The following is a 27,799-nucleotide window of genomic DNA, read 5'->3' as shown; positions in this document are numbered from 1 at the left end:
ACTTTCCCCTGGCCACCTCGTTTTGCGATATTTTTAATGTTTTAGGGTGTGTGAACACTTCACAAAAAACTTGAACCTGGAACCCTTCGATCATTAACTAAGCACTCACTCCACAGCCACCACACTCCCCATATAAACTAGTTAATAATCAACGGTAGCATTGAAAATTATTGGTGGAGAATGAGTACACCAATCATGATACTTTTCTCCGTATTAATTACTTTCCACAACATGAAACTAAAGCAGTTCATTCATTTTATTTCATCATACTTGTCAGGGCAGCAAAGATTCCACCAACGGAAATAATCACGTACACACACAGCACTATCCACAAAAAGGTCACCTCAATAGTAAAGCGCAAAATGAGATGATTGTCCCACTGACTATGTTCCCCACTTCCCTAACCCTTCCGCGAGAGACTAAACACATTAGTTTCTCATCCCTACTATCCTCGATCTATTAGGGATTTGAAAATACGTAACGCCATGTTTCCAGGGTGTTCATCTGGAGAGGTCAAGGGGAGGGGGTGTGGAGGAGGTTGCAAGAGGGTGCACCTAGTCACCACAAATGCTTATTGAAGCCCTTCACCCCCTTCATACCACCAAGCAACATACAATCAACCCTATTCACAGGAAAACTATCGCTGTGTTTTGGCAGCGCAGCAGGAGGATACAAGCCACGATCCACCTCTCCTAGATAGTGTGGTAATTCGAGGAAGCAACTAACAGCTAAGGTTTGCACCATGAGGGATGGGTAGGGAAGTAAGGGTAGAAAGAAACTCGGCATTGGTCTCAGCTCTTAACGAAAGGTAGCAAGGGGACCATGGCTTGACGTATCATCCAGCAAAAAATTGCTGCCCTTGAAGTGCCCTGCACACAGCATTCAAGTAGGTGAGGGCAGGGCCGCACAATCTGGGCGACTGCCCGCCGTGAAGCTGCTAAGACCAAACGCCCGAACCCCCTGTTTAACTGTGGGGTATTCCATACCAAACCCCCTCGTAGGAGGGCGACACAACAGCAGTTTGATCAGGTGTGTATTTTGCCTTGAGCCGGTCCAGGGTGAGGGTAAGAAAATAAGAATAGGGTAGGCAGGGCAGTCAGATGAAGCTGCCAATTCTCACTTTTACTCCTTAACTTGAAGATCAAGATAATGACAGGAGCTCAGTGGGGATACAGTATAGAATAACTTAAACTGATGAACTATAAAATTGAGATGTTGATTGCTTAAAGGGTTGCATGATAAAAAAGGGAAGAGCTATATAAATATTACAATAAAGTAATATGCAGAGAATGAATTCAAAGCAAGAGTGTAATTTTGGTCTAATAAACTCTTGGATATGAAATAATTCCTGTGGATTGATATGCTCATTGGATGTCATTATATCAGTCCTATGACATTTTTACCAAATAAAAAATCACTTGAAGACAAGTCGTTAGAAACAAATAGCATTTCCCTGAATGGCTTGGATTGGATGAAAGCCATGGAAACATAAATAAATTAATTTTTTCCCTGATAAATAATGGTTCATAGGAACATATAGGAGAACTAGAGGTGTAATTCTCTTAGACAGATGTCGGAATACCTAAGCAAAAGAAGAGAGGCACTTAGTCACCAAAGATTCACAAATGAATTTATCATATTTAGCCCATCCATATTTAACTCATCCCTAAGAGGACAAAAAGTGAAAGGACAGGCTCTAAAAATGTGATAAACAAAGGTAAATTATGTGCACGCTCAAGATGGAAATATCACCAGACATATATATATGTGTGTGTGATAATTAATTTCAGCAAGCTGGATTCAATGCTCATCCTAACAGTTATTTCATAAATAATAATAATGAAAGCCAGTTAGTGGTCTTACCTCTGGACTCAGGGTGGACTCTGAAATTTTTGGAAACTACTCTGCAACAGGAAGCTTAAGTGTGGCACATCAAAAAAGTAAACAAAGAAAACCTTCAGATGACATACAATTCAGACCCATGCATTGAACCAGGAATGAAGGCATTTTCATTTGGCCATTGCTCTTAATGATAATTACACCACATAGAAACACACCTCTTGCACCTTGAAATTTTTATTTTTCAATTTGAATCCCATATTGCATGTTTAACAACTGATGAAAATGCATAGCAATTTCTGCTCCATTTTCAAGCATTCAGAAACATATTCAGTAAAGTTTGATAACAATATCTTTAATTAAGGTTCTCAATACTGTGCATACCTCCCATGTCACCATCAGCTTTTTCCATCACTGCATCACAAGCATATACACACTAATTAACACAAACAAAAAATCAACAGACCAATTGTGACAATTCAGTCATTTGGTACCACATCCATTGGTGATGATCGAGTGATTACTTCCAATATATGAGGACTCAATGGTGCAAGCACCTATCTTGTTCCGTTGAACCTTATATCGCAAAAGCATGAATGCTTGAACCACAACTTGTCAATATTTCTGTACTTAATATTTTCATTGAACATACACAGTGCATAAAACAATTTAGAAATCTTAATCATCCTAACTTTTTGATTTACTTTTGAGCAAAAAATATGTCATAAGAGTTTTCTTCCTCGACATAATTACATGTCTTCAACAATGTTATTATTTATTCAGAGAAAAGTAACCATATTATAAGTATTACATATCAATTCACTGAGTAATTGATAGTGATAGAACATACTGCTAGTATTTAGGAAATGTCCAGCAAAGCATTACCTCAAGGGTTCCATATCTAGCTCATTACTACGTAAAAATAAAACAGAACTCTTGATGGGAAGTAAGATTCACAGAGAAGCTTATGCTAAAAATTAAAATTAAGGGATAACTGGAAAACAAATCTTCACTTTCATGCAGAAATGAATTTATGTTGATAAATGTGATAATGCAATGATCCAAAATACAGTAAGTCCTCAATTCACAATGATAAGGTACATAACAATATTTAAGTAAATTGATAGAATTCCTTCCAATCAATTAACTTTTACTTATTTATCTAAAAAAAATACTTTATAAATTATGAATATGCATTCACTTTATTAGCATGAAATTCTAGTCTAATCTTACTCTCATTTGAACATAATTTAGCTTTATTAGGATACAATCAATTTCCTCTCAACAAATGTTTACAATCGAGGCACCTCTAATTACCTATTCAGAACCAAAGGCTTCATAAGCTATTTTGCTAGAGAAACAATTTTAAGAAGATTTAGAAGGCACAGTGGTGGCTACTTTAGAAAAAGGAAGAACCCCAAACACTACAGCTAGGAACCCCTTTCCTTCAACCTCCAAAGAATGGGATCCATGCCATTGATATTATGTACATATTTCTATACATACTATTGCTCACAAAATGTTATTTTATAAATTCTTAGGCAAGAATTTTGCCCGAAGGCAGGGACGGGGGCAGACAACACTATGAGATGAGCAACTCTTCCTTCCCTACCACGTCTTTCTTTGGATTAAGGAGAAAATTTTTCAATAGACAACACATTGGATATAGGCTCTTAATCTTCCATCTCACCCAATTGCATTTAGTGTTTATACATTTTCAGTCTCCTATTTCCAAGTTACCTCCTTTGGTTATAATCCAGGCATCATGCATGCTCAATTTATAGCAAGTATCTCCAAAGTAAATTGTGGACTTACTGTACTGAATTCCAAAACATATACATTATGTTTTGAGGCCCATGCACAGCTTTAGCATTGTCATACCAGATATTGTTATTTTATTAAAAATGAATCAAACGCAAATAGACTACAGCAAAAGGTTAACACTTAAGATTAAAGCACTACTTTAATATTGCATTCAGATATATTAAAGGGAAGCTTTAGAACAATAGTGCCTACAATAATTTGAACAGCATGCTATGCAATAATCAACCTAACGAGCACCTAACAATAGCATTATATTCTTAAATATAATCATAAATAACAACCAGTAATACATATGACTTTAGACTCCCTGCACTTCGATAGCATTACCAAGAGGCATAGCTGACATCTTATACAATTCTTAGGTCATAAATGGCAGGATAAAATTATTAAGAGTTAGGCATGAAAAATTACAAAAATTTCTACGTTTACAATATATAAAAAATCAACCTAAATACATCTACTCTGCAAATAAATTGACGATATATTTAAGTAATAATTATTAAAAATAATGCTTTTGTTGACCAATTCTGTAAGTACTTTGAAATCATTTTTCTTCCTTAAAATTCAAAATAATAGAAAGTAGCAAGTTATTGATTGCATGAATTTGTTATTTTTTAACATGCCACACCATGTAATACTCAAAACTGGCTTTGGACTAAATGAAGTTATAGGTACGTAATGTTAAGATAATGAGAAGAACTCAGGCCACAAAATCAAGGGGAAATTTTACCTTGGATTTTCAAAGAGGCATATTTCAACAAACCTCTCAAGGTGATAAGCTCAAAGTAAAAAGAATCAGACTCTATAAAAAATAACTTCCCTTTTCAAGTAAGGCATCATTTTGACCAAATCACATGCATCAAATTAAATATACATAAATACGAATATCAAAAATATGTAAATAATTAAGACAGCAAAAAGAAAATTCAAACACTTTATTATGGCATAAATGACTAGGAATGCAAGGAAATTTAGTAGATTCAAAATAGCACATTATCAAAACAAGGAAAATAAACTATAAGGAAACCAAAATTTTTTAACATAACATCCACATATATATGTGCTTCTAAAAACAGTTTATGACTACAAATAGGAAGATTTTTAAGCAGCACACCAGGATATTTGTGTTCCCTTTCCACAAATATGCAATTCTGATGAGGCTGATGCTAACAGTCATTACCACAGATAAACAAGAAACCACAGAACAAATATAAGTTCAAAAATTTGAGGTAACACACAACGATAATCATAATGACTTCATAAATTAAAATTTTTCCCCAGCAAATCCGTGACTTAGTTTAATGCTTGCATATCTTTTTCCCTCCTATGTTATATTTGGTCTTCGATTGACAATTCCATATATTTAAAACTTCTGTGTGGTAACTTGCATACCATCCTTCACAACCACAGGCACATTGGGAACAAATCTTTGGTTATGGAAAGCATTATCCAAGAAAAACACGTGCGTGATTAATTCTTGGCAATCATAGATTTAACTCTTGAGCTTCATTAAAACATCAGACAAAAAAAATACAATAAACACTTCTCAACTTTTTGTAGTAACAAGCTCCTTAATCTATGTGGCTTAATGATTAAGGTGAGACCACTTAAACCTTCATCACAGGACAGGTCATTCATTTTAAACATCACTAAAATGCAAATCAATTGGAAACATTGATTATTTGTACGGTTTTGTTTAGTTTAATAAGTCAACAAGCAGCATGATCCATCCTATTCAGAAGACACAGCACCATTTTTGGTATCAAGTTCACCAACTAACTTTTCTAACTAGATAAGGAAAGTTCATAATTCTTCCCTAAGCTCTCAACTATCATCGGTCTTGGGGTATTCGAACTGAGCGTAGCACTTTGCTTTGCTGAAAAGGAAGAGGTTGCTTAATCACATTTAATGAAAATAGATTACACCATTTTAACAATCAAACACATAGAACTACGCTTTACTCAACAAATAAGTATCAGGCAGAGTTTGTGACCTTAAAGACATTAGTTGAATGTATTATATATTTAAAAACACCAAATTTTGAAACCTAAAAAATATTTAAAAAGTATTAACATTATTTTCACCTCAAATAAAAAATTAAAAACAATAAGAAAACCTGAAATTTCACCTTTTCAAGCCTTGCCAAGAATTGTAGGGGCAACTAATTTTTATGACGCATGATCATGAGAGGAATGTGAAAAATAAATTTAGTGTTTTGAAAATGTGTTTCAGCTCATTTGGCCCAAAAATTTTTACCAGACCTAGGTAAAACCCTATTGGCTTTCAATTTTTGAGGTGGTTTAGAAAGAAAGACATTCATTCATAATTAAAAAGGTTAAACACGGCAGAACATCACTTTAACGCAACCGCAAATCGACCATTTGCCATGATTAATTTTCCTCCAACTTGATGTTTCTCTCCCAGACTGAAATGCAGGTTCAAGATTTGAAACAGTCTGCCATTTCAGACAAGCCACATATAATCTATTACTTTCAAAAGCCAGTCCCCAGAGCCAGCAAACTGTACCACTCTCCACACAACAAGAACTTTAGGTATTGCCTAAATGCCTCAGCAGCAAAAAAGGTCCTTGACTCGTTCACAACATCCATGGCATTCTTGCTGTATCTCTAAATAGCCAGCTATCTTTCACGACTCTTCAGAGAATACCACAAAGCTAAGCATAAGTTTACAGTTACGTGATTTTCACATAGAAAAGTAGTCTTTGTCTTCTAAAACACCAATGCAATTATCAGCATAGCAACACATACATATGTAAGAAACAAAAATCTGAATTTTTTCGGTGACAGATGATGCATTATACCGTATTATAGATGTCTACATATGATGCCACCAAAAATCAAAGTGCCTCAGGGGCGAAGCTAGGAATTAAGGCAAGTGGGGGGGGGGGGTTTAGGTGCAACTAATACCAGGGTGTGAGGGGGTATGCAATACCCACCAGGATAAGCGGTAGGTGCGAGATTAATACATATGGAATTTTACGATAAATGGTTCAAAATGGTGAGTTTTACGGCTTTCTGAGGGATATTTTATTAATCCTTACACTGTTCTATTATTAATATCAATCCAATTAAGTAAAATAGATTAAACTTAAATTTCTCTGTGCTCTGGGGGGGTTTTATCCTCTCCTTTTATCCCTCGCTGCACCACTGATGAGCCCAACAAATAAGAATGAAAACGTCCATGAAAGAAAAATCCATACATTTAGAAAACAGCCTACGATCATGACCTTTAAGATTTTACTTTATGAATGTAGTAGCAGTGGTGCTTACATAGAAGTCTGTTACGACAAGCATGGCCAATTGCGAGGGTGGAGCTAGAGTGAGTAATTTTTTTGGGTAGATAGGTCCATGTGGAAAAGCTAGGGAAATCATCTGCCAACAATGAGTTTAGCCAGCACTATCACATGCCCGTTTCCCCGCATATGTCATCTAGGACGTATAACTATCAGGATAACCTAGAGCTGATCCTTGACCGTAGGATGGTTGTAAGGTCATTTAAGATGCATTTCATCAAGGGAAGGCACAATTGTAGCAGAAAAATGAAGCCTAATAGTCTCCTCCACAAGTTATTGTTTTAATCTTCACTATATATGTCTTATTTCCTTGTCAAAAGATCGCAGAATAGCCAGATGCAGATGGAAATGACATCAGAGCTACGTGTCTAGGACATTTTAGCACTGTTGCTCACTAAAGAACAATTCTGTCGCCTTTACATGACGTTTTCCAGATGCTTCCTCAGCCTCCGCGACCTCATAACTGCTCAGATGGAGATGGACTGCCCCAGAGTAGTGCCAAACATTCAAGTTAGTGGCTTTGCATCTTCTTCATTGGGGAATCATTTTAAATATCTCATGGATTGCCAAAAATATACTTTATGCCTCCTTAGCAAGAAGTCATTCTGTGATGCCTTGAGACTATGACGGTGCCGTAGTGTAATGAGCGATTCTTTTAGGTGTGGAATAAAATAAGCACACCACATTTGCATGTTTTCTTTCTATCAATACCACCAACAAGTGAAATAGGCTTAAATAATGTTAGAAATACATGGTGATTGGACTCAATTCTTCTTTCAATTTTGCCTAGGTTATAAACTTTGCAATCGCACAGACATATAACACTAACGGTAAAAAGTTGCTCCTGGATAATGTTATACCCAACAAGTGACTCATCCTCCACTACCCTAATGACAGCATTAAGGATTAGCAAGGTAAGTAGTCTAGGCGTTAATGCTAAAACAGGGGTAAACGAAAACAGTGGCAATGGTTTAGGGAATTTCTTCCTCGGAAAATATTCCCTTTATAGTTCACAGTCCCATATAACTAGATAAAACAAATCCCTGATTCTGCAATTCACAAAAGAAACTTGCATTATCTGAATATTTTAGATCTTTTGGTACATTCTATTAAGCTGAAAACTGACATTTAATTAGGCTTGATTCAAGTGAAATTGATTTAATTATCAAGAATTTACACAAATATCAAAATCACTGCCCCAAATAATTATAACATATGTAGTTAAGAAAATGTAAAAATCATGATAATAAATGATTAGTAGGGATTAAAAGATTTAGCCCTTTGGTGCAGGATTGAGCTACTAAGGCACTTTATGAGACCATTAACAAAAAAACAGTAACCTACTTGATACTCCTGTTCTGTATCCATGATGCCACAAACTGCAACAACCTGATACTGACGAGCTTTCATTGCAGACAAAGACTTCCTTATTAACCTCATGCCAGAGATAGCAGTGGCTGTGTTCCGGAAATGAGACATTTGATGAGGTGAGTGACTAGGATCAAAAACCAGGAGGGTAATTGAATTGTCTTTTAGCTGTTCCACTCCAACTATGGTGCGACTATGACCTGGAAAATACGAAACCAACAAGATGAAAATAACATCACTCAATGGTGTGGCAACTAGGGTAGAGCATCAAATCATAACAGAAACAAAGACATTTAAGTTACCTTGATGCTGAAGGTAGAGAGGCGGTTTGAACTCATCATTCTCCTGGAAATACTGAAACACCCAATCAAACATCTCAGGATGACTACCATCAGGACTAGTTGGCCTATGAAAATCTACCAGCAAGCACCTGCAGCAGAAAAGCAAATAAGGCAACCCTCAAAACTATGCACTCTTCAAGCAAAACACACACACACACACAGAAAAATTGATGACTCAAAGCTATCTGACCATCAATGTCATTTCCATAAGCCTTTGAATTATTATTTATTAAGGATTATTTTTACACTGTATAATTTTGATATCTATGCTTAAACCAATTCCTGATCAAAGGTGATCATGGTGAACATATCACGAGCAATGCTTCTTTTAATACCCTTAAATACTTTTAGATCCTAAGGATTTTTATTGACTCAATTCAATTTAAGTTTGCCATCCAAAGTCCAGCGCTATTTCAATTTTAATTTGTATTAAAAATTGGTGGAAAAATGCACATACAGTATTCGATATTTGAGTGAGGTATCCATCAAAAATTAGGCATTTGAATTCAATTTTCGAATTCGAGAAAAATGATATTTGACCCATCTCTAGTTAAGATCCGATGGAATATAATAAAGCTTACTTCATTCCAAAAGAGCATACTCAATGGTATGATGCTTATCCATTTACATATACATATATTTATATAACCAGCCAAATATTTTTCTCATGGCAAACTTCATCCTTAGAGTATGAAACTGGGGTAATGAATTAAATGATTTGGTATATTTTCTAATGAATTAAAAAGTTGTGGTATTTTTTCCACATAATTTTATTACATATTTAACTACCAATTTCGTCTCATATGATTTGGCCTACTCGACAAAACAGGTAGCAGAATAAATGAATTCTGTGAAAAAAGTAGCAAATCTTTTTCCAGTCATTACTACATAGTACTAGTCACAGCATGAAAAATCATGCATTTCTTGTCCTTTCCAAGACGCATAATTTGAAGACGAAAGAATACCAACCTTATACGGAGGGATGAGAGAAAGGTGACAACTTCAGTGGCTCCAATCCATTTCCTAGTGTTGAAAAGCTTTCCTCCCAATTGGTCACAGCCTTGGACATCAAATCCTTGCCTCCACGCCCACTCAACATGCTGCTGGAGCCGAGAAATTGATGGCATGGCACTTCGACTCACGGCGGCATCGCTAAGCAGGCCACCACCCTGTGTGCCCGAGGCAGGCCATCCTCGAGAGCCAGCTGCCCCCCCACCTCCACTCATGCCGTAAATCCCTCCGCCCATGAGGGAAGGCTTGTAAAGTTGCTCATTATAGCCAGTGTGATGGAGGACAGACGAGACCATCATCTGCATGTTTCTAGAAGTTAAAAATGAACAAATCAATCCCATGAAAACCATTCCGATCTAATTCTAAGGCAATCCTTGTCCACATACACACAAAGAAACGCAATACAAAGATCTGCAACATAAACAAGAAATATAAATTCATTCAACTGCAAAGAAAAAACATTCACAAACTAAAAACATAATTGCATAAGTGACAGTTACTTAAATACACATGCAAGACCAAAAATCTACTAATACCACCCAACAACAAAATAGATAACTACATCAGAAATTACGCTTGGCTCTACTGTGCTACACTCCTTGCAAGATTGACCTGGGTACGAAAAATACAGAACACTCCCGATTATCCGGGCCAATGATGGGGAGAGATAATAATCGGAAAATAAGGATAACCCAAACTTTCACCTAAATGTCTTGCAATGTTCATAATTTCCCTAAAACAAACAATGCATTATTATTTATGCAGTTTTTCTGTTATTTTAAGTCCTTCCTGGACTGAATGAGAGCTTTCTTCGTCAGTTCGCGATCTTTTTAGCGGAGCACGGTCGCGCACTGCGAGGATTGGAAAACAGGAACCGGTGCTCCGGTGAATGCAGCTAGTGCGCGATCGCTTCCATTTTACAAACGGGATTAATAAGCCTAGTTTATCCTAGCATTAATGCAGTAATTCTGATGATTTTGCGTCCCATTTTATTTTTTTTATAAAGATCGCGGAAAAAATTGAGGGAAAGTAAAAATCATGCACGGATAATCCGCAACCCTGATAAACCCCATTAAATAATAATCGGGAGTCCGCTGTAATTGAAAATTTCCAAATTTATGGACACAGGTAATGAAGACCAGGACCACAACCACATCTACAAGATTTCATTACTGTATTTGTTCATAAAAAAAAGATTAGATGACAAGTTTTAAATGGTCAAAAACCAGTCCAAGGGAAGAATATCTATCATTGTAGAATTTATCAAGGAAGTACTAATTTTAAGTATTAAACATTCACAACCAGAGAATTAACATCTCTGCCACCACACATCCTTCAGTGGTGGGGTGGCCTGAAGGGTACTACATAGGTAGTTGTAGGTAAATATGCAGCAATTTTTCATGGAAAATGGCACCAATTTATTTAAATCCCCATTAATATGAATCAAATAAAACTGGGTACCCCAGGGTAACATTTATTCTTTAATTTTTCTCAGATTTTCAATTTAAGTCACTTCAAATATGCTACACGTAGCATCAGTATGCTAAAAAAATCAGGTCAACTGTTGAATACTCAGAGGTCTCTCAAGTGCACTAAATGCAATAACAACAAATTTTTTCCAATTAATTTTTATTTCCAATCAATAAAAAGTATCAATTCTAGGGGTTAAGAAATAAACTAGAATCCATAACCACCTAAATAAACTCCGCTTTAATGTCCGAGCAGCCGTTCTCCAGGAATAACATATAAGTGTAGAATATGACAGTGTGCTCCACGGTAAACACCACACTGTGTATTAGCACGGTGAAGTCACAGTCTGCTCATTAGTCCTGAGTCCTTCATTATTTAGTTCCTCCTAGCATATTCCCTTTCAAAAACTGAGGGAGCAATTTTCCGCAGTAACGCTGGTAAAATATGAATAATTTTCACAAATCTACAGCCCAAGAATCTGTAATTCACTCATGAGCAGATTAGTTGCACATACTTCCATCAATTTCCTATCAGAATAAATGCTCAAAGTCATATACTTTTCACTTGGAAATTACAAAAAGCATGGATTACTCATTGCTTTAGTACGGTGCCTCTGACAAAATCCAACAAACCCCCTCATGTCAAAGGTGCGAAAACAGCAACTACCAAAATCCTATCTTCAAAAACTATATTGTTAAATATTCAAATCTCAGAACTGCACAACATGCATGCAACTGCTATGGCACTATTTTATAAAATGTTTTGTAAATATAATTAATGCACTTTCAAAAAAATGGTACGCCAGTAGGCCTCCATAGACAAAAAATTAAGAAACTTTTAAAATTAACTACAAAATAAGTCGATAATAACTTAATAAATTACAATAAAATTTAGTTTACTGCCTTTAGTTAACATATATTGAAGAAAATATTTAAAATTGAAGGTTAATACTTTGTTACCAATTTCTAATTGAATGGTGCATTTTCACTGTTTGGCATTATATGGGTTAAAGGATGAATTCTAATTCCAATACATAGAGGTGAAAAATAGGGATTCCCACTTAATTTTTGACTGCATTATTTTTTAGGGCCATCATTTTCAATAGTGGCACTTATGATAAATTGGTGTTTTATTTTTACATATATGTATATTCATTTATTTCCCACCATCATAAAAAAACAAACCCTGGTGGCTAATGATGACTGTGCTGTTTTTGGCAGTATGGAAATAAATAAATATAGATAAATAGTTTGAAAATTAAATAACTTAAAATTTTCCACCCACTTTCAATGAGCTGGCAACATCATAAAACCACTCCTGTCGACTAAAACTGTCCATACACTCGTTTAGGGACACCCACTCATTGAAGGAAGGAATCACTCACGATAGTAAACATAAATGAACCGAATACGCGAGGGAATAAGTAACAGTTCCGAAGAAGAGACCCACTAGGCAGGAGTGCCACACCTCATGAACTTAGTCTGCCAAAGACTTAAGTTTGGTGTTGATTGTTGGCCACAGATAGCTTGAGAAGTACTCAGTGGATCAAAAAATGGAAAAAATACAAGTCTCTCTATTTTTTTAAACTCCATCACATTCCACAGTAAACAAAAATGGTGAACAAATCCATAGTATAATCCCTTTGAGACATTTTAGGGGTGAGGGAATATTATTTTCAAATTTATGTACAACTTTCTCCACCTTAACTTTCAAACCACAAGCAATGATGCTGCTACCCTTTTTTAAATGTCTTAAGGGTCAGAGTCTTAAGCCACTAATTAGGTCGATCAGCAGGTTGAAGTCGTGTTTAGGTGAAATTTTCATTAGCCAAGACTATAATTTTAGAACAGCTACTCCACTTTCAACAAGCTACATTCTGAAGACTTGGATGAATGAGTCAAATGGAATATGCAGCATCAAAGGGTATGCATTAAACTGACAGAAAATACCTAGTCTCAAAATAATACCAATTGTACCAAGTTATACATTTTTTTACAGGGCATAAGCCAAATCAATGCGGAATCATTTAAACTACAAATGAAAATATCAACATGATACAACCATAAGTTGAGACATTATTACATATTTGTAAAAGCTACCCACTAAACAAAGAATAGAGATGCTAACTAAAACGCAAACAAACTGGTCTCAAAGCACCTACAAACTTAATCCTACTACCACAGCAAGAATATTTAATTCAATGCTGGTAACATGTATACTTCTCCTTGAATAAAATAAGACATATGCATTAAAAAACTCCAAAGGACTTCAAGAACGACTAAACTGTGCTGACTTATTGCCTGGAAAAATTATGTGGTCAAAATAATTTAAATTTATAATCAATAGATAGAGGCACCAAATTATCACAACTACAGAGTGAGATTTACTTGGTTTCCAAAAAATTAGTGTTATAGAACTTTTTAGCTCAAGAATGAGTTTTGTGAGAAATTCTATCATCTGACAATCTAAAGTTTAACACAGTAGCACTGTTACACTGACGTAATCAATGTTTTCCCCCGATTTATGTCTTATTTATGACATGCCACAGAATAGTAGATGGCGGAAATCTAATTAATTCTGCCTGTAAAATGTTACAAGCTAGTGTTATCATAAAAATATTGCAAGAGCACCTAATAGCCACTGACGGTAGATCCTACATGGATACACATGCATCCCACTGACTGTTGTGGTATTCAACTCTTTCAAAAAGCCAAAATCCTCACATAATTGGATTCAGATTTCTTGTTCTACTCAAGCTATAGTAGTAAAAATAATCTTGTAAGCAAAGGAGTTACAATTGAATCCATGAAATGTATTGTTGATGATATTTTTATCTAGTGAGCTGTCTTACTAGAGAATGATTCTATGTTTCTCGTGCACACGGTGTTAATTCACTTTGGAAAGTGATCTTTGCTTTCTCACTTCCTGCCATTAGCTGCCCAATCACCAATGGTCTCTTGGGGTCTGGTGAAGCAGCAAGTCTCCACTCACACCTTTGAATACCTGGGCTGTACAAATCGCAATGCCTTCCTTGAGGAGAAGTACGTCAGCAACTGAGGTTATGTTACTACAGCAGATGGCACAAGAAGATAAAGTGTTTGTCCCCAATGAGCGATTCATCAAAGAGCCCCTAGCCTACCACAGGAAAAACTTTTGGAAACACCTAACTCACTTGAAAGTTCAGTAGTTTCCTACAAATAGAGTTCAAGTCAATTAATATGGCCATGGAGTTCATTCATTCATTTATTTAACCTTGTGAAGAATTTTTAATTTATGCATGTCACAGATTTATGCAATTTATTACCTTTTTTCTTCTGCATGCATCCAATCAACCTAATCCATTCTATAAACCATGAATTAAATTAAATTTGATCAAATCTTCCAATCCCTGTCCCATTACTACATTTAGCATCACCTTTACAACGTGTACATGGTAACAGATGTATTTCCTCCTCTCTACCTCTTCATTTCCTGGCACAGCTAAGGAAGGTATGAGGGAAGTGCATTTGGCCCATATGACACATGAACAAAGTAATGCACGAATATCAAATGTGATGAGTCATGTGTGAATGGGCTAGTTATCCGCCTGAGCTACACAAGCACAATTTACATCAGAGCCCTTTGTATTGTGCTTACAGATTCCCATTATCCCCCTGAAATGTCTTTCCCTGGCTAGGAATATGATGAACAAAGATGGCAGCAAAGTGAAATATCAGTGACTTGAGAATCAGAGAGGAAGTCCAGCCTCACTGAGACAAAATAAGTATGCGAACTAATTTAACTGTCTTCAAACATGCTCATCCCAGGACAACCCTTTCTAGGCATTATTAGCTGACAGCCTGTACTAATTAAATATTCAGAACATCCTTCACATTTCTGCTCAAAATCACTAGGTACTTCACTTCATCTCCGACCCTAATAACAACTGTAAATTACATTATCTTCAGCAAGTAGTCTACCAATGCTTTCCAGAAACAATAACATGCTAACTGAGTACAGGAGCCTATTACACTAACCAACACGACTAAAAACAACCAGTAACTGATCATAACCCAAGCCATTTATTCAGAAAACAAAATTACTACCTTTAATAAACAGTTGGAGAGAAAGCCAAGCACCCAGTTTCCTGCATGTTAAACCCTTTCCACTCGCAGGCATCATACAAGGCTTGATAGCACTATGTGCTCCAGCAAGTCAAGTGTTGAGCTTCACTTGAAACGTCAACATTTGAAGGTATCCAGTGCTCTTTCTCTAAGAGACACTTCTGGATAAGGAAATTAAGTTGAAAATAATGGCAGCAAATCCTAGTAAAATGTAGGAATCATTGTTTAACACAATTATATAAGTAAAATGTCAAAAATTAAATACTTTGAGATAATTTATGCAAGGAACAATATGCATGGCATTAAATAAACTGGTGAAACCTGTTCATCACCTCACCATTGAACTTTGACACCAACAAGTACATTAGGTACCCAACAAAAAGGCTTCATAAGTTTCAAATATGATAACTGGCAACCCATTAGCTTCCCAAACTTCTCATTTCTCACAGGATGATAAGGACCTCCTTACTACATAACATCGTAGCCTGCAACTGTTCCAACTTCTATGCAGTGTCATTTTAGAGACAGTGTTTGGCATATTTGTGTTCCCTTGACCTATTACAATAAGTTTGAGTTGAAGAATAAGCATCTGATGATTTAACAAAAAAATATTTATTACTGGGCAACCATCTCAGAGGGAAAATGGCATACAAAAGTTTGCCCCATATTTTAATGTAGAAAACACACTAATAAGTGAAATATTAATTAAGCTCCAAATTAAGGTCTTCCAGACCACATACATGAGGCTAAAAAAATTTAAATGCAGAAATAAATACTGCCCAAAGCAGTGCAAGGGGTCAGCTGAAGTGCTTCCATTGACTTAAAATTGAGACAATGGATAATGTGGGCATGGCAGAAATGTTGGGAGGTGTACATATTGACCTAGATGGTGATTCAGAAGCCATAAGTTTCCAGTAAATCACAACTGCTAATGCTATAGTTTGCGTTCCATGGAAAGATGAAAGCAATTTTGCACAGTCAATGGAGAAAATGATGAGCTAAATAGATTGATTGCAGAAGAAGTCATAGATTTGAGAAAGATAAGTAAAAAAAGAATAGGCATGCACGAATTATATGTTTTACTTTTTTTTAACTTGCCTCAATATTTTAAAACTTGTGATATTCCCTTACATATCAATAGTTCTGAATAATCACATTTTCTTATTACCCATTAGATCATCATTCCATCAAAGCTTTAGAAATCCTACCCTTTAATTTAAAAATTAGAAAGAAAAGAAGTCCACAATGAAAAATGTACACATCAATCTGCTAGTGAAATAGCTAACCTTGCCACACCACCCATTGAGGCTCTTTCTGGGGTCAACTGGCCCAAAATTCTATTTCACAGAAATGATGCTATCAATGCCACAAAAAATTCTTTAAAAAAGGCAAATACCACAAGTACTTTCATCGACCAGGAAAAAAATAATAGTCTACGTACAAAAGCATTTAAATTAAATTACACATCATCAATAAATGATAGCTGAGAGCAAATAAATAGGAAAAATTCATCTAGCCTGGACAACTAATTCAATGATGATTAAACAAAATGCATACTGAGGAAATGAGCACAAGGTAACTAATTTCCTGAGTCATTTACCTATAACCACAACCCCATCCTTTATCACCGTAGGTTGAGGCATAGTGGTCCACAGTTGTACACATGAAAGTTCTTGCAACATTGTTGGAGCTGGCACTGATCCCCCGAATTTTAGGAACAAGACCTATAGTCACAAAAATATATACATCCAATGGCATCAACACACATGCACACACAGACAAATGTAGGCCCATACTCATATTTGTCTTTTCAAATAATACTCAGTTACAATGAGGAATGCAAAAAATAAAGGAAACTTTTACGATTGTAAAAGTTTTTTTCAGCCCTAGCCACCACTTAGGACAACAAAATAATTAGGGTATTCGCAGGTTAGGTATTATGGATAGTTAAAGTTAGGTTTTAATCAAGTCCGGACCCACTTTAAGGTACTAAGGACCACCAGAACTTTTAAAAATTGACTGTTTTATTTAATACTTACTTTCTTAAATCAGCCTGAGTATTATTTAAATATGTGCCCTCACTGACTTAACTCCACAACAGTTCAATATATTTCTTTCAGTGCATAGTTCCTACATACAAACCATGGTGAATGAACACATATTGGCACAGATATACCATTCATTTGGTGCAATTCCGAATTATCATTATATTACTACCATGATTTCATGGACAGATGGTTCTGAAGATAATCTCTTTCAAATAACCTTCTTGGCAACAACCATTCAGTACACAACAGCTGAAGAAGAAATCAGACAGAAAAGATGCAATATTCCACAAGCATCACAGACCAAAATAAACCCAGGTTTGGTCCTCAACGTTTTACCAAGTTAAATTACCAAGGTTATCATCAAGACCCTTGCTAATATCTTGGTTAGTTGAAACTGCATCTAGAATGGACTTTCCCATTCATTTTTCGTCTCTTTGTAATAAAATTCCAATACACATCTCCTGTAACAAGACTGATAGACTTATATATGAATTAGTAATCAGTTCATACCAGATAATTACAGTCGAATATTAATTTAAGGTTTTTCAGGGGAGACAAACTCTTAAACACAAAATGTTGAAAAACAGCAAAAGAGGACCTGCCATTTGTTTAACGTTTGACAGTCCAACCATTGGAACAGCTTTCTATGAAAAGAAAACACAATTTTAAGCCACTAAGTGGTATCACGTACAACCGGAAATTCACCAATTTCATGTGATATCTCAAAGAGGGTCAGGAAACATTTTTCAGAAAAAAGCTAAAACATAGGATGTAAGATCAAATATGATGTGCAATTTGTGGATGACATTTTAAGAGAATAATAATATCAACTGACTTAAAAACATTCCCCCACAGAATGTTATTGTGAATAGCTATCAACATTAATATTTCCCTTTTTACACATTTCTTATTGGTCTTGTTGCATTTTAAAAGTTTTATTCTGTAAGAGGAGGCTATGCACTTGAAAAGTCATCATTAATGCATCACTAAAGGTGAACAAAATAAAGATACTTCAGAATATTGTTAATACGGAATTCTAAACAACATAAATACCTACTTATTGGAAAGTTTTCTAGAATTCTGCCAACTTGATGTTTTCTGTTGCCCTAGCAAAATTAAGGCCAAATGAGCCATTCAAAAGCCTCCTGTATACAAATTTTTGATTCTAAGGTCATCCAAATAAAGTCTTAGTTCAAGTAAGAACAATGTCACTAGCCAATACCAATTATCCCCAATTTTTTCATTAGATTACTATGTGAATTATTTTAAGCTCTATTTTTGCTACTCAAAATTCACCTGGCAAATAATGTTGAATAGCAATATTTTTGATGAAGGAATTCTGTTCAGGATTGATATCATGACACTATGGCACTGCACTAATGGTAGGATGATCATATAAAATAAAACCTTAGATATCATTAGTTGGTTGAACATGACAGGGAGAAAAAATATTTGAGCAGATTAATGCCCAGCATGAGTAAGAAGATGAATTGTGGCTGCTGAGCACTGACCTTTAGTGCATGAGCTCCCATCATCCACACCATTGATTTCTGCCGCTCTTAGCTCTATTTGACGCTCGTAATAATCCTCCACAGACATCTCTCCTGCATAAACAGCCTTCTGCATGTTCGTCATACTCTGCTCCCGAAAATTTCCCTGGTTATCCATTCCATACTGAGCCTTTAATGAACAATTGAAGATGCTTTACAACTTTGGCATTGATCAAATAAAAAGTTTTCCACTAGTGATTTCAGAGTTAACTCTGAAATCTTTAAGTCAATCACCTTAAGACAAAGGACTAAAATATTTATAACACTTATCCATACAAAACAAACAATAAAGCAGGAAGCAGTATTTTTATTGAAAATATTCTATTTAATTCTTTACATAACATCCTCACTCCCAGTTACCCAGAACATCACAGAAAACTTAACCAGCACTCCAAAGGTCACCAACAACAAAGTTCCCTTTGAACAAATCACATGTATTACAAGTTATCTATTCTTATATAACAACTTCCCCAAGAGAGAATAGCACAGCATAACTTTCATTGTGAAAAGAAAGGGACCAAAAGTTAGCTATATTTATATCAAATGGAAATTCATAACAGAGGTTTCACAAGATGAACCAATTCTTAAACCACATGCCATGAGCAAAGGAATGTTGCATTGTTTTTAATCACTACTTTTTCATATTAAAATACTCATACTCAAGATTATATATGAAATCCAAAAATAAAATGATCAATTATTTTTAAAAATGATTGATTATTTTTCAAAGCACTAGAAGACTTACATAAAAATCTTACAAAAAAAATCTGCAAATAACAGAAAGGATAGGAGGAGATAAGAGAATAAAATGTGTGCCGATAATAATAGATTGATTGATTTACGAATATGATGAAAGATACAAGAAATTAAAGTGAATGTCTGAATCATTCATGTTTTCCGATTACATATTCGTGCCACCCCTCCCCATCATTAGCACCAATAATTCGGAGTATGCTGTAGTTTTAAAACGAATTTTAGCAAAAAATAAAACCACTGTAACGGACCTCTACTCATTGATTAATGTCTGCTGATAGTATTCAACCATATCTACAGGAATACCTCAGCTTTCCAAATACTTTATACAATTCTTGACATTCAATTCTTAAGGGCTTTAAACTTATAATACTTATTAATTAAACATCTATATATTGATCGCAATAAACTTACTCTAAGCATTTCAAACTCCCGCTGTTCTCGGAGCCTCCGCACTTCCTTCTCACGTCTCTCGATTTCTCGAGCCAGCATGTGATCACATGACATTTCCGGCGTGATTGGTGAGACACCAGCTAATAAGTACACAGATATACAGTTAGCAAAGAAAACCGATTTTTACTTGTTGGCATAATGAAACGATTTTGTTTCATGTTTTCGTACCATATAAAATAGGGCTGTGTGAGCAACTCAAAATTAGTCAAGTTAAAGAACAAACTCAAATCACCACTTTGTTAATACGTCAGTTGAGTTTTACACAGCATAGACAGTGGGTAAAAGAAGTGCACACAACAAGAAAATAGTATATATTACTGCCATCGAATTCATGTGGCTAGTAGTACCTTTAAATTTAATTACTAAAATGCCATATTTATACAAATTAAAGGCCCTTTTCTAAATTATTTCTCAGAGAAAATTAATAGTGATGATTATATAGAGAACAGGTGACTAAGAGGGTAAATTGATTTCAATTACTTTGATATAAATCATTTAAATTTACTCAAGTTTGAGAAAAAAACCTCTACCAACCAATTTGATAAATTTCAATTTCAATTTAATTCATAAGATTTTTAAAAATTCATATCATTAAAATCAATAACAACATAATCAGCATGCTATATCAAAGAAAGTCCACAATAAATAGAACGTAACAGCACTTCTTTTATGATAAATTTCCTCACAAAATACATGGGTATAAAAATGGGTGTTTATATCCCTTCTGACTTAAAAATTTAACTCTTATAAATAAAACAATAATAAGAGTTCCAGGTTTTCGAGTGCTGAAAATTTAGTAATAGCATAGTTATTCTGAAAACAGGAAGTGTTTCTACTTTTGGTAAGAAATTATGCTCAGGAAAAGGGCTGAAAAATATTCGTAACACATGTACAGCAATGGATGAAACGCATATACAATCTAGACACACTAAACACTGTAAATGCAAGAGTTGAGTAATGATTAGGTTTTCAACTTGAAAAATGCCTGAAGGCTTGCATTGCTCTCTTCAACATAGAAAATGCAAGAGTTGAGTAATGATTAGGTTTTCAACTTGAAAAATGCCTGAAGGCTTGCATTGCTCTCTTCAACATAAAAAATGAAAAGCTGCAAAATATGAGGGGCAGGAACAAATGGTTCTGAGTGATCTCTCTCCTTCACATTCAGTCTTCAAAACAATCCATTTCTTTAACTCCTCATCCTTACATTCTTCAACACTCAAAACGAAAAAGTATAGGCTAAAAATTGTTAAAATAAAGCAAAAAATAAACATTTACCTTTCTGACTATTAAAGTGCTCCTCAATATGAGAAGCCATTTCTTGATTGTCTTTGAAGCCAGACATGCAGCAAACTGGGCAGCTCTCACTCCAATTCTCAGCATTCGGAGTGACATGTGATGGCTATTAGAAACAAGCCAAATACATCCAGATCTTAAAGACAATCTATAGCCTTAATGCAAACTTAAGTGCCAAAAATATCTTATGCACTCCATTGCAGTTAAATCATCAAATTATTTAGAATTCATTCATCAAAAGGAGACCAATTTTTTTAAATGTGCTAATTCAACCATAATAAAGTTAAAAAAACGTCACCATTGAGTATGTAAAACTTCTGTCTAATTTATACTAAAAAACTGACCACAGGAAGTTCGAAAGGTGACATTTTTTATAGTTTTCACATCTCCTCCCTGGTGAAAAATACATTCGAACCGCAACACAAAAAGATGAACTCCAATTCACAAGCTCCATAATTTACGAACAAATTTGGGCCCCCTTAAACTTCATATATCACAGGTTCTATAATAACTTTCAGAATGATGAAGGGTGCTGACAGCTATCACTACATCTTAGTATTTTGCCAAGACAGCTGCTAATGCATAACCAAGTATGCTCCAAAACTACCGGTCACTCATTACCTCTTTATAATATTCATGTATTTGCACCATCCAACAGATTTAATGAAAATTTTGGGAGAACAGAATATTGAGAAGTGGACAAAAACTGTGGGGAAAAGATGGTGAAAACGGCTGCGATCACTTTGACATGGCATTGCCATGATGTGAATGATTAACCATAATATTTTAGTCAATTAGTGATTGCTAGGATGGAAAAAGCATAACATTGTAGCCACTTCCTTTCCATAGAGCAATACCTTGTCATTAAAATTGTGGGCATTTTTACAGGGAATGAGAAAAAATGAATGAAGAGATGAAAGCAAGGAAAGGAAGTGGATAGAAATTTTCTTTGAAAATAGGGCTCATAAACAATCTGCATAAAAATATTCAATGCATACTTTCAACATTTTAATTTCATTGGAATGTTTGTTCCATTACTGAGTGATTACCCACTAAAATATCACTTTCTACGGCCACTATTTCTGTAAAAAAAATGGGACGACTGAAATTGGTTTTAGATGGTGATGAGAGAGATAGTGATTTTATGCTCTTCCTTTTCCATCCTTTTCTGTTCTCCCCTTCTCAACCTCCTTCATTTAAAAAACAACCCTTTTATTCAGTGGAATACGTATCCACAAACATACAGAAAATGCACAACAAAGAAACTGAAGCACTGAGTCTGAGACTGGTCACGAATAGACGATCCATCTCCATGGATTGTGCATTCATGGTTTCCCTTAATTATATCTCTTTTGTACCAAATAAAGTGCAAGGTGAAATCACTTCTATCATAACTTCAATACACCGGAAAAATACAAGGCATAAGCATTTAAAGTGTGATACGAGAATGAAGACATAGTGGAGTAATTCTGACAAGGCCTCTAATAGGATAGTGCCTCTAATCCCTTCAGGGTGCTGCGACCCAATTTCTGACAGAGGCTCAGGCAAATGGCAAAGAAATGCATGTGGTGGAAGTAAAACATCAAACATTACTAGAGCATACAGCAGTGGTTGAGGCCACTAAGAAAAGTTGACGACATGAATCGTGATGAACCAGATTCATATTTTAAATACAATATTGGAAATCATCACACAGGAATTCCAAAAATTATTGCTACTAGCCATTAAAACATGATAAAACTCAAGGAAATAAAAATTAAAATTTCTTGAGTTGATCGCAATAATTCTTCACCAGAGGAGATATGATTACAGAATTAGGTATCTTGAGCACTAGTAGACCAAAGACAACTGCATCCACCAGTAATGATTATGTTTTTAAGCCCAAGGCAAGTATGCTAAGAATAGGACATATTGTGCAATGCAAATTATGTTGGTTAATGGTTGATATCCATGCAATCATCAAATAACATTACAGCAACAGGAAATGCTCGAGAGATTTAATAAGTGTCTTCTGGTAATCCATGTCTAATACTAACTAGTAAGGCAGTTGGTATAAAAATTTCAACCAGGGTGCGATGTTACTAATTTTTCGTAATATCTTTTGTTTTTGGCAATGGATTTGCCCTAATATCTTTCATGCATAAAAACATGATATGTATTCAAAACCTTTACTACTATGGTTCTTTAATACATATGTAGATTTGTATTTTCCACTCAGGAGTTGCAATTACAACACTGAGGACATAATCTCACTATTGCATGACATATATCTCCATTATTTGCAATCAAATAATTATGAGCAGCTTCACTTTAAACTTATCTATAAATCAAGTATGAGGATAATGAAAAAAACAAACCTTGGCTGGACTTAGAATATCTTTGTGCTCAATGTTTACGTGAAGTTCAAGGTCGGGGCTGTTCTGGAAAGTGCGCACGCAGAGTGGGCAATCATACACAGGAGTGCCTTCGGCATGGTGAGGCCTGACTGGAGAGGTGGCTGGCAAGGACGGGCTTGTCGGGTCAAAATGCTGCCTATTTATGTGCTCCTCAAGTCGGAGTGGAAACTCATTTCGGTAGGGGCACAGTGGACACTGGCGAACATTGGATACACCATTTCCTAACCTCTCCGGACGTGCACCTGCACCAAGAGGCATTCCCATCCCAAGACCACGGCTGCTCCCTGACATTGATGACATTCCACCTAAATTCAACACTAGAGCAGAACGAAGTGGAGACCCAGAACTACCAGCCCCTGCCAGAGGACCAGGCCTTTCAACACCAGCTTCAGGCACTTCATTCTTCTCAGGTCTCATGTATGCAACTTCCTCACCATTTGTGTTATTGTTATTGTTGTTGTCATCATCCCACCCATTGGCCTTATCTTCCTGAGGCAATACCAGGTTCGGCACCCTAGCATCGTCAACTCCATTATTGTCTATTTCCCCACATTTCACGGGATTGGGTTCAGGCCGTACGGCAGCACCATTTTGGAAAGAACTAGGTAAGCCATGGAATTGCTCCACATGTCTCCGCTCTTCACTCGACCTCCTGCGACTGCCCTCACGTTGGAAATGAGCAAGGTGGTCATTTGGTGGGACATCTGGCGGGGTCCCATACCGGCCACCCCCCAGCTCTTCCGTTTCTTCGTCCACTTCTTCCTCATCCTCATCGTCTTCTTCATCTTCATCATCGTCAATGAATGCCAACAGTTCTCTCTCAGGGGTGAGGTATTCCAAATGGGCACTATTCACATGCAGCGTCATTTCGTCAGCTGATATGTCCCCGAGGTCACAAAATGGACAAGATACTGCTCCCTCCAAGTGATATACTAACATGTGAGACCTCATGTCTTCGTCATTGAGGCCTTCCACTCCACATATTTCACAGGAGTAAAAGAATTCAGGCATCTTGGCTGATGCCATTCCGAGATTTATTCTTTATCAGCAGCACCTACAAAAGACCAGAAAATAAAACTGTAGGCTAAGATCTTGCAATATTTTATTCAACTTCATAAGTAAGCCTAAGTGGGTTCAAATACACCCTCAAGTGAGGTCAATGGAGGAATTGTGAACACAAAATTCAAGCCAAACTAAGAAAAGATAGTTTAAAAGGTTCCAGCAATGTCAAAAATAAAATTTGTCTGCTCACAATGAGGATCAATACAGGGACATTATGGTGACTTCTTTCATAATGCAGGTTAACTCTGTTCTTAGTTGAAGTTAACAAGTTATTTTTTTGCTAAAATAACATTATTTCACAGTTACTATGTATTTTCACTAAGCATTTTCGTAAGAACAAAATTGTAGAGCACATTAATTGTTTATGTATGGACCACTGCAAAGACATTTCCAAGAAGTAGTTATGAAACCCACACAATTCACCAAGAGCGAACTACACACAGCTAAAACACCAAATAAATTAATGCATCAAAACAGCTACAACACCAAGTGAGCACCGAATGAAATAAATCCTACTTTTCAGGTTTACCTGGATGTAAATGAAGATAAAATGATGCATCCATAGGTGTAATACAAATGTGTCCATCTATACACCTATAACTAACCCAAACCCAAATATTCAAACAAAAGTTTGGCCTAAATGAAGGATCTCACATACTTTAAATTATTTCCAGCTATATACTGCTGACTTTAAAGAGTACCCTTATATCGGGTAGCACCTTCAACAATAAAACCATAAAAACGAGCACTTTCAAATTTTGCACTATATTAAATTAAATTTTACCTAAATGAAAACCAAAATGTCTTTTCCCACTTTTTCATGATTTTCTCTCGGGCACTGAAGGCACAAAATGGCAATCTCAGAGCATTCCCTCCAGATTATAGGTTGAACATTAAATAAAAATCACAGCAACATAAAATGAACAAACTATGAAAATTCTAAGAAAATGTGACCATTTATTAACTACCCTTTTTGTGCTGAGCACAAATTAATTCTATCGCAAAATACATTATTATAAAAATTGAAGGGTGGTCACTGGAACATTCAACTGTAAATCCATTAACATATAAGAACCCAAGCAACATCCAAGAAAAGATTCATATCGCTTTCACTAGTACTTTAACTAGCATGCTTGCAGACATAAATCGATTACCCTAAATAATGAGTAGACCTTGATTTCCTGCCCATATCCAATAAAAATGTATGTACAATTGCGTTAATTTAAGTATTATATGCGTGCCTCGCAAATAAAGTCAATAAATGACATTTACTTATTTTCAGCCGATGGGAATTTTCGAGAGATTTGCCTGATTTGTCTTTACTTAAATGAAAAATTCATGTACAAATTGAATAAAAATAAACTGGATTCATCTCAGTTCCATGACTCAGATACGCTACCCTATTAGTTAAATGAGTACGTTAACCACAAAATGTAAAACTAAAATAGTATTTAATCATATTAAAAAACCACTTACCAAACGTAAATATCGGTAACTATCTCAAAAATGCTACATACTTCAGCTGTCATTCTTGGTGGTAAACTAACTTACCCAAACGTCAACAATACCGTTTAACAACCGTAACAGTCGATACACTCTCTACGTATCACAATAAATACGAATACAATGGTGCAGTGTAATAAATGGATAAACAAATGTTTGAGAGAACGATACACTTCCAGGAAATGACCCACATTCTTGGAGCACTAAAGTAACAATACCTCATACCACCTCCAGGCGCACTTATATACAAACTTCTGAAAATGCGACAAAAATTGCCCTGTATCTACTGATTCAGTTGATTGGACCATTGGAATTGAAGATAGCCACCATAAAATCACATCTTATTCCTCAACAGTCAGCATTAAATTAGGACACGGCTCACAGTCCCGCAGTAACATACAAAACGAATGGTTTATAATGCCTCAAAACAGAATAATTGCAACACTACAGACGTGTTATTCACATGAACTTGATACGCATCGTTCAACATCACGTATTAATCAAATATTAGGAAATTGAAATGCTCTACACACTGATAGCACTGAGACGGTAAAGATGATGATATAATATAAAAAAATGCCTTTTTGATAGTAATGGCAAGAACCAAAGATACACCAAAGTTATTTAATAAAAAACGATTCATTTTCAACATTCAATAACACCCTACCTCGTTGTTTCTTCCTGAAGATTAAATATATACACTTCGTGAACTCTAATCACACTTGCCAGAACATTCGCCTAATCAGACTTCAATTGAATATAATACATTATACATTTGTACGAGTGTCGCTAGGAGCGCACAACGATGGCGATGCGAGGGAAATTTGACTTGAGAAACAGCACGTTCTCTCAAGGAAATGTTTTTTGAAAAAGAAACGGCTGCCGTGAACATTTATTTAAAGACCACCCAGCCGCCAGACAAATTAATTTTTTTATATTTCCTTCCAATAATGTAGAGCAGGATCGATTGTTTATCAGAAAATACCAAAGTTTTTCAGACGTTCCTAAAAGAGTGGTGAGTTATTTTCAAATTTATTTTCCATCAAAAATGTAATTGTTATATATAAATCGATTCTTCTCTCGAAAAAACTTAATAAATTTATTATTAATAATTATAACTTTTAACCATTCCCTTGGGCTACAACCTTGTCGCGGTGGAAAGGCTTGCGCGTTCCTATGACCCCTAGAGCTGCACTGGTGGGATTAATTCTAAATTATTCCTGGTAGGGCCACCCATGCCAAATAGTCGAAGGGTAGGAGCCAGATGAAAGGTGTGATGGTGTAATGTAAAAAACACTGTTGGAATGGAAATGGTACACCCGACCAACTATCTCTTCCCTGAAAACGTAGAGTACAACCAAATGAGCCTCAGAATCTCATTGATCGGGACCTGTCTACAAATGGCGGGTGTCGGTCACGGCAGCGAGGTCCGCAAGGTCCTCGGGGTCGTCAACATGCGAAATCCTTGCAGA

At 35.7% G+C, this 27,799-nt stretch overlaps 1 protein-coding gene across 2 annotated transcripts; it reads right to left on the bottom strand.

Annotated features, from left to right (window-relative positions):
* Nucleotides 1-4,583: 4,583 nt before the first annotated feature.
* On the bottom strand, nucleotides 4,584-27,075 carry LOC124170826 (zinc finger-containing ubiquitin peptidase 1-like). 2 transcript variants are annotated; one of them, XM_046549808.1, is made up of 10 exons: nucleotides 26,995-27,075; nucleotides 23,724-24,816; nucleotides 21,349-21,472; nucleotides 20,035-20,153; nucleotides 18,829-18,997; nucleotides 16,870-16,993; nucleotides 9,655-10,005; nucleotides 8,647-8,774; nucleotides 8,321-8,544; nucleotides 4,584-5,539 (listed from the first exon to the last, which is right to left on the bottom strand). In XM_046549808.1, the coding sequence occupies exons 2-10, from the start codon at nucleotides 24,786-24,788 to the stop codon at nucleotides 5,495-5,497; spliced, it is 2,349 nt and encodes a 782-aa protein (XP_046405764.1). In that variant the 5' UTR covers nucleotides 24,789-24,816; nucleotides 26,995-27,075; the 3' UTR covers nucleotides 4,584-5,494. The 2 variants fall into 2 exon arrangements, with proteins under 2 accessions (XP_046405764.1, XP_046405763.1); XM_046549807.1 differs by lacking the exon at nucleotides 26,995-27,075 and adding an exon at nucleotides 26,301-26,976.
* Nucleotides 27,076-27,799: the final 724 nt, after the last annotated feature.

This window comes from Ischnura elegans, chromosome X (assembly GCF_921293095.1).
Source record: "Ischnura elegans chromosome X, ioIscEleg1.1, whole genome shotgun sequence".
Lineage (NCBI taxonomy): Eukaryota > Metazoa > Arthropoda > Insecta > Odonata > Coenagrionidae > Ischnura > Ischnura elegans.
Note: the sequence above shows the minus strand (reverse complement) of the source record. Positions and strands in the feature narration are given on the sequence as shown.

Coding starts and splice junctions, on each gene's coding strand:
- LOC124170826 (XM_046549808.1), bottom strand. CDS start 24,788: ATGGCATCAGCCAAGATGCCTGAATTCTTTTACTCCTGTGAAATATGT. Junction 21,473..23,723: donor ATATTCTAAGTCCAGCCAAG/GTTTGTTTTTTT, acceptor TGTTTCTAATAG/CCATCACATGTCACTCCGAA. Junction 5,540..8,320: donor ATACAGAACAGGAGTATCAA/GTAGGTTACTGT, acceptor CTTCCTTTTCAG/CAAAGCAAAGTGCTACGCTC.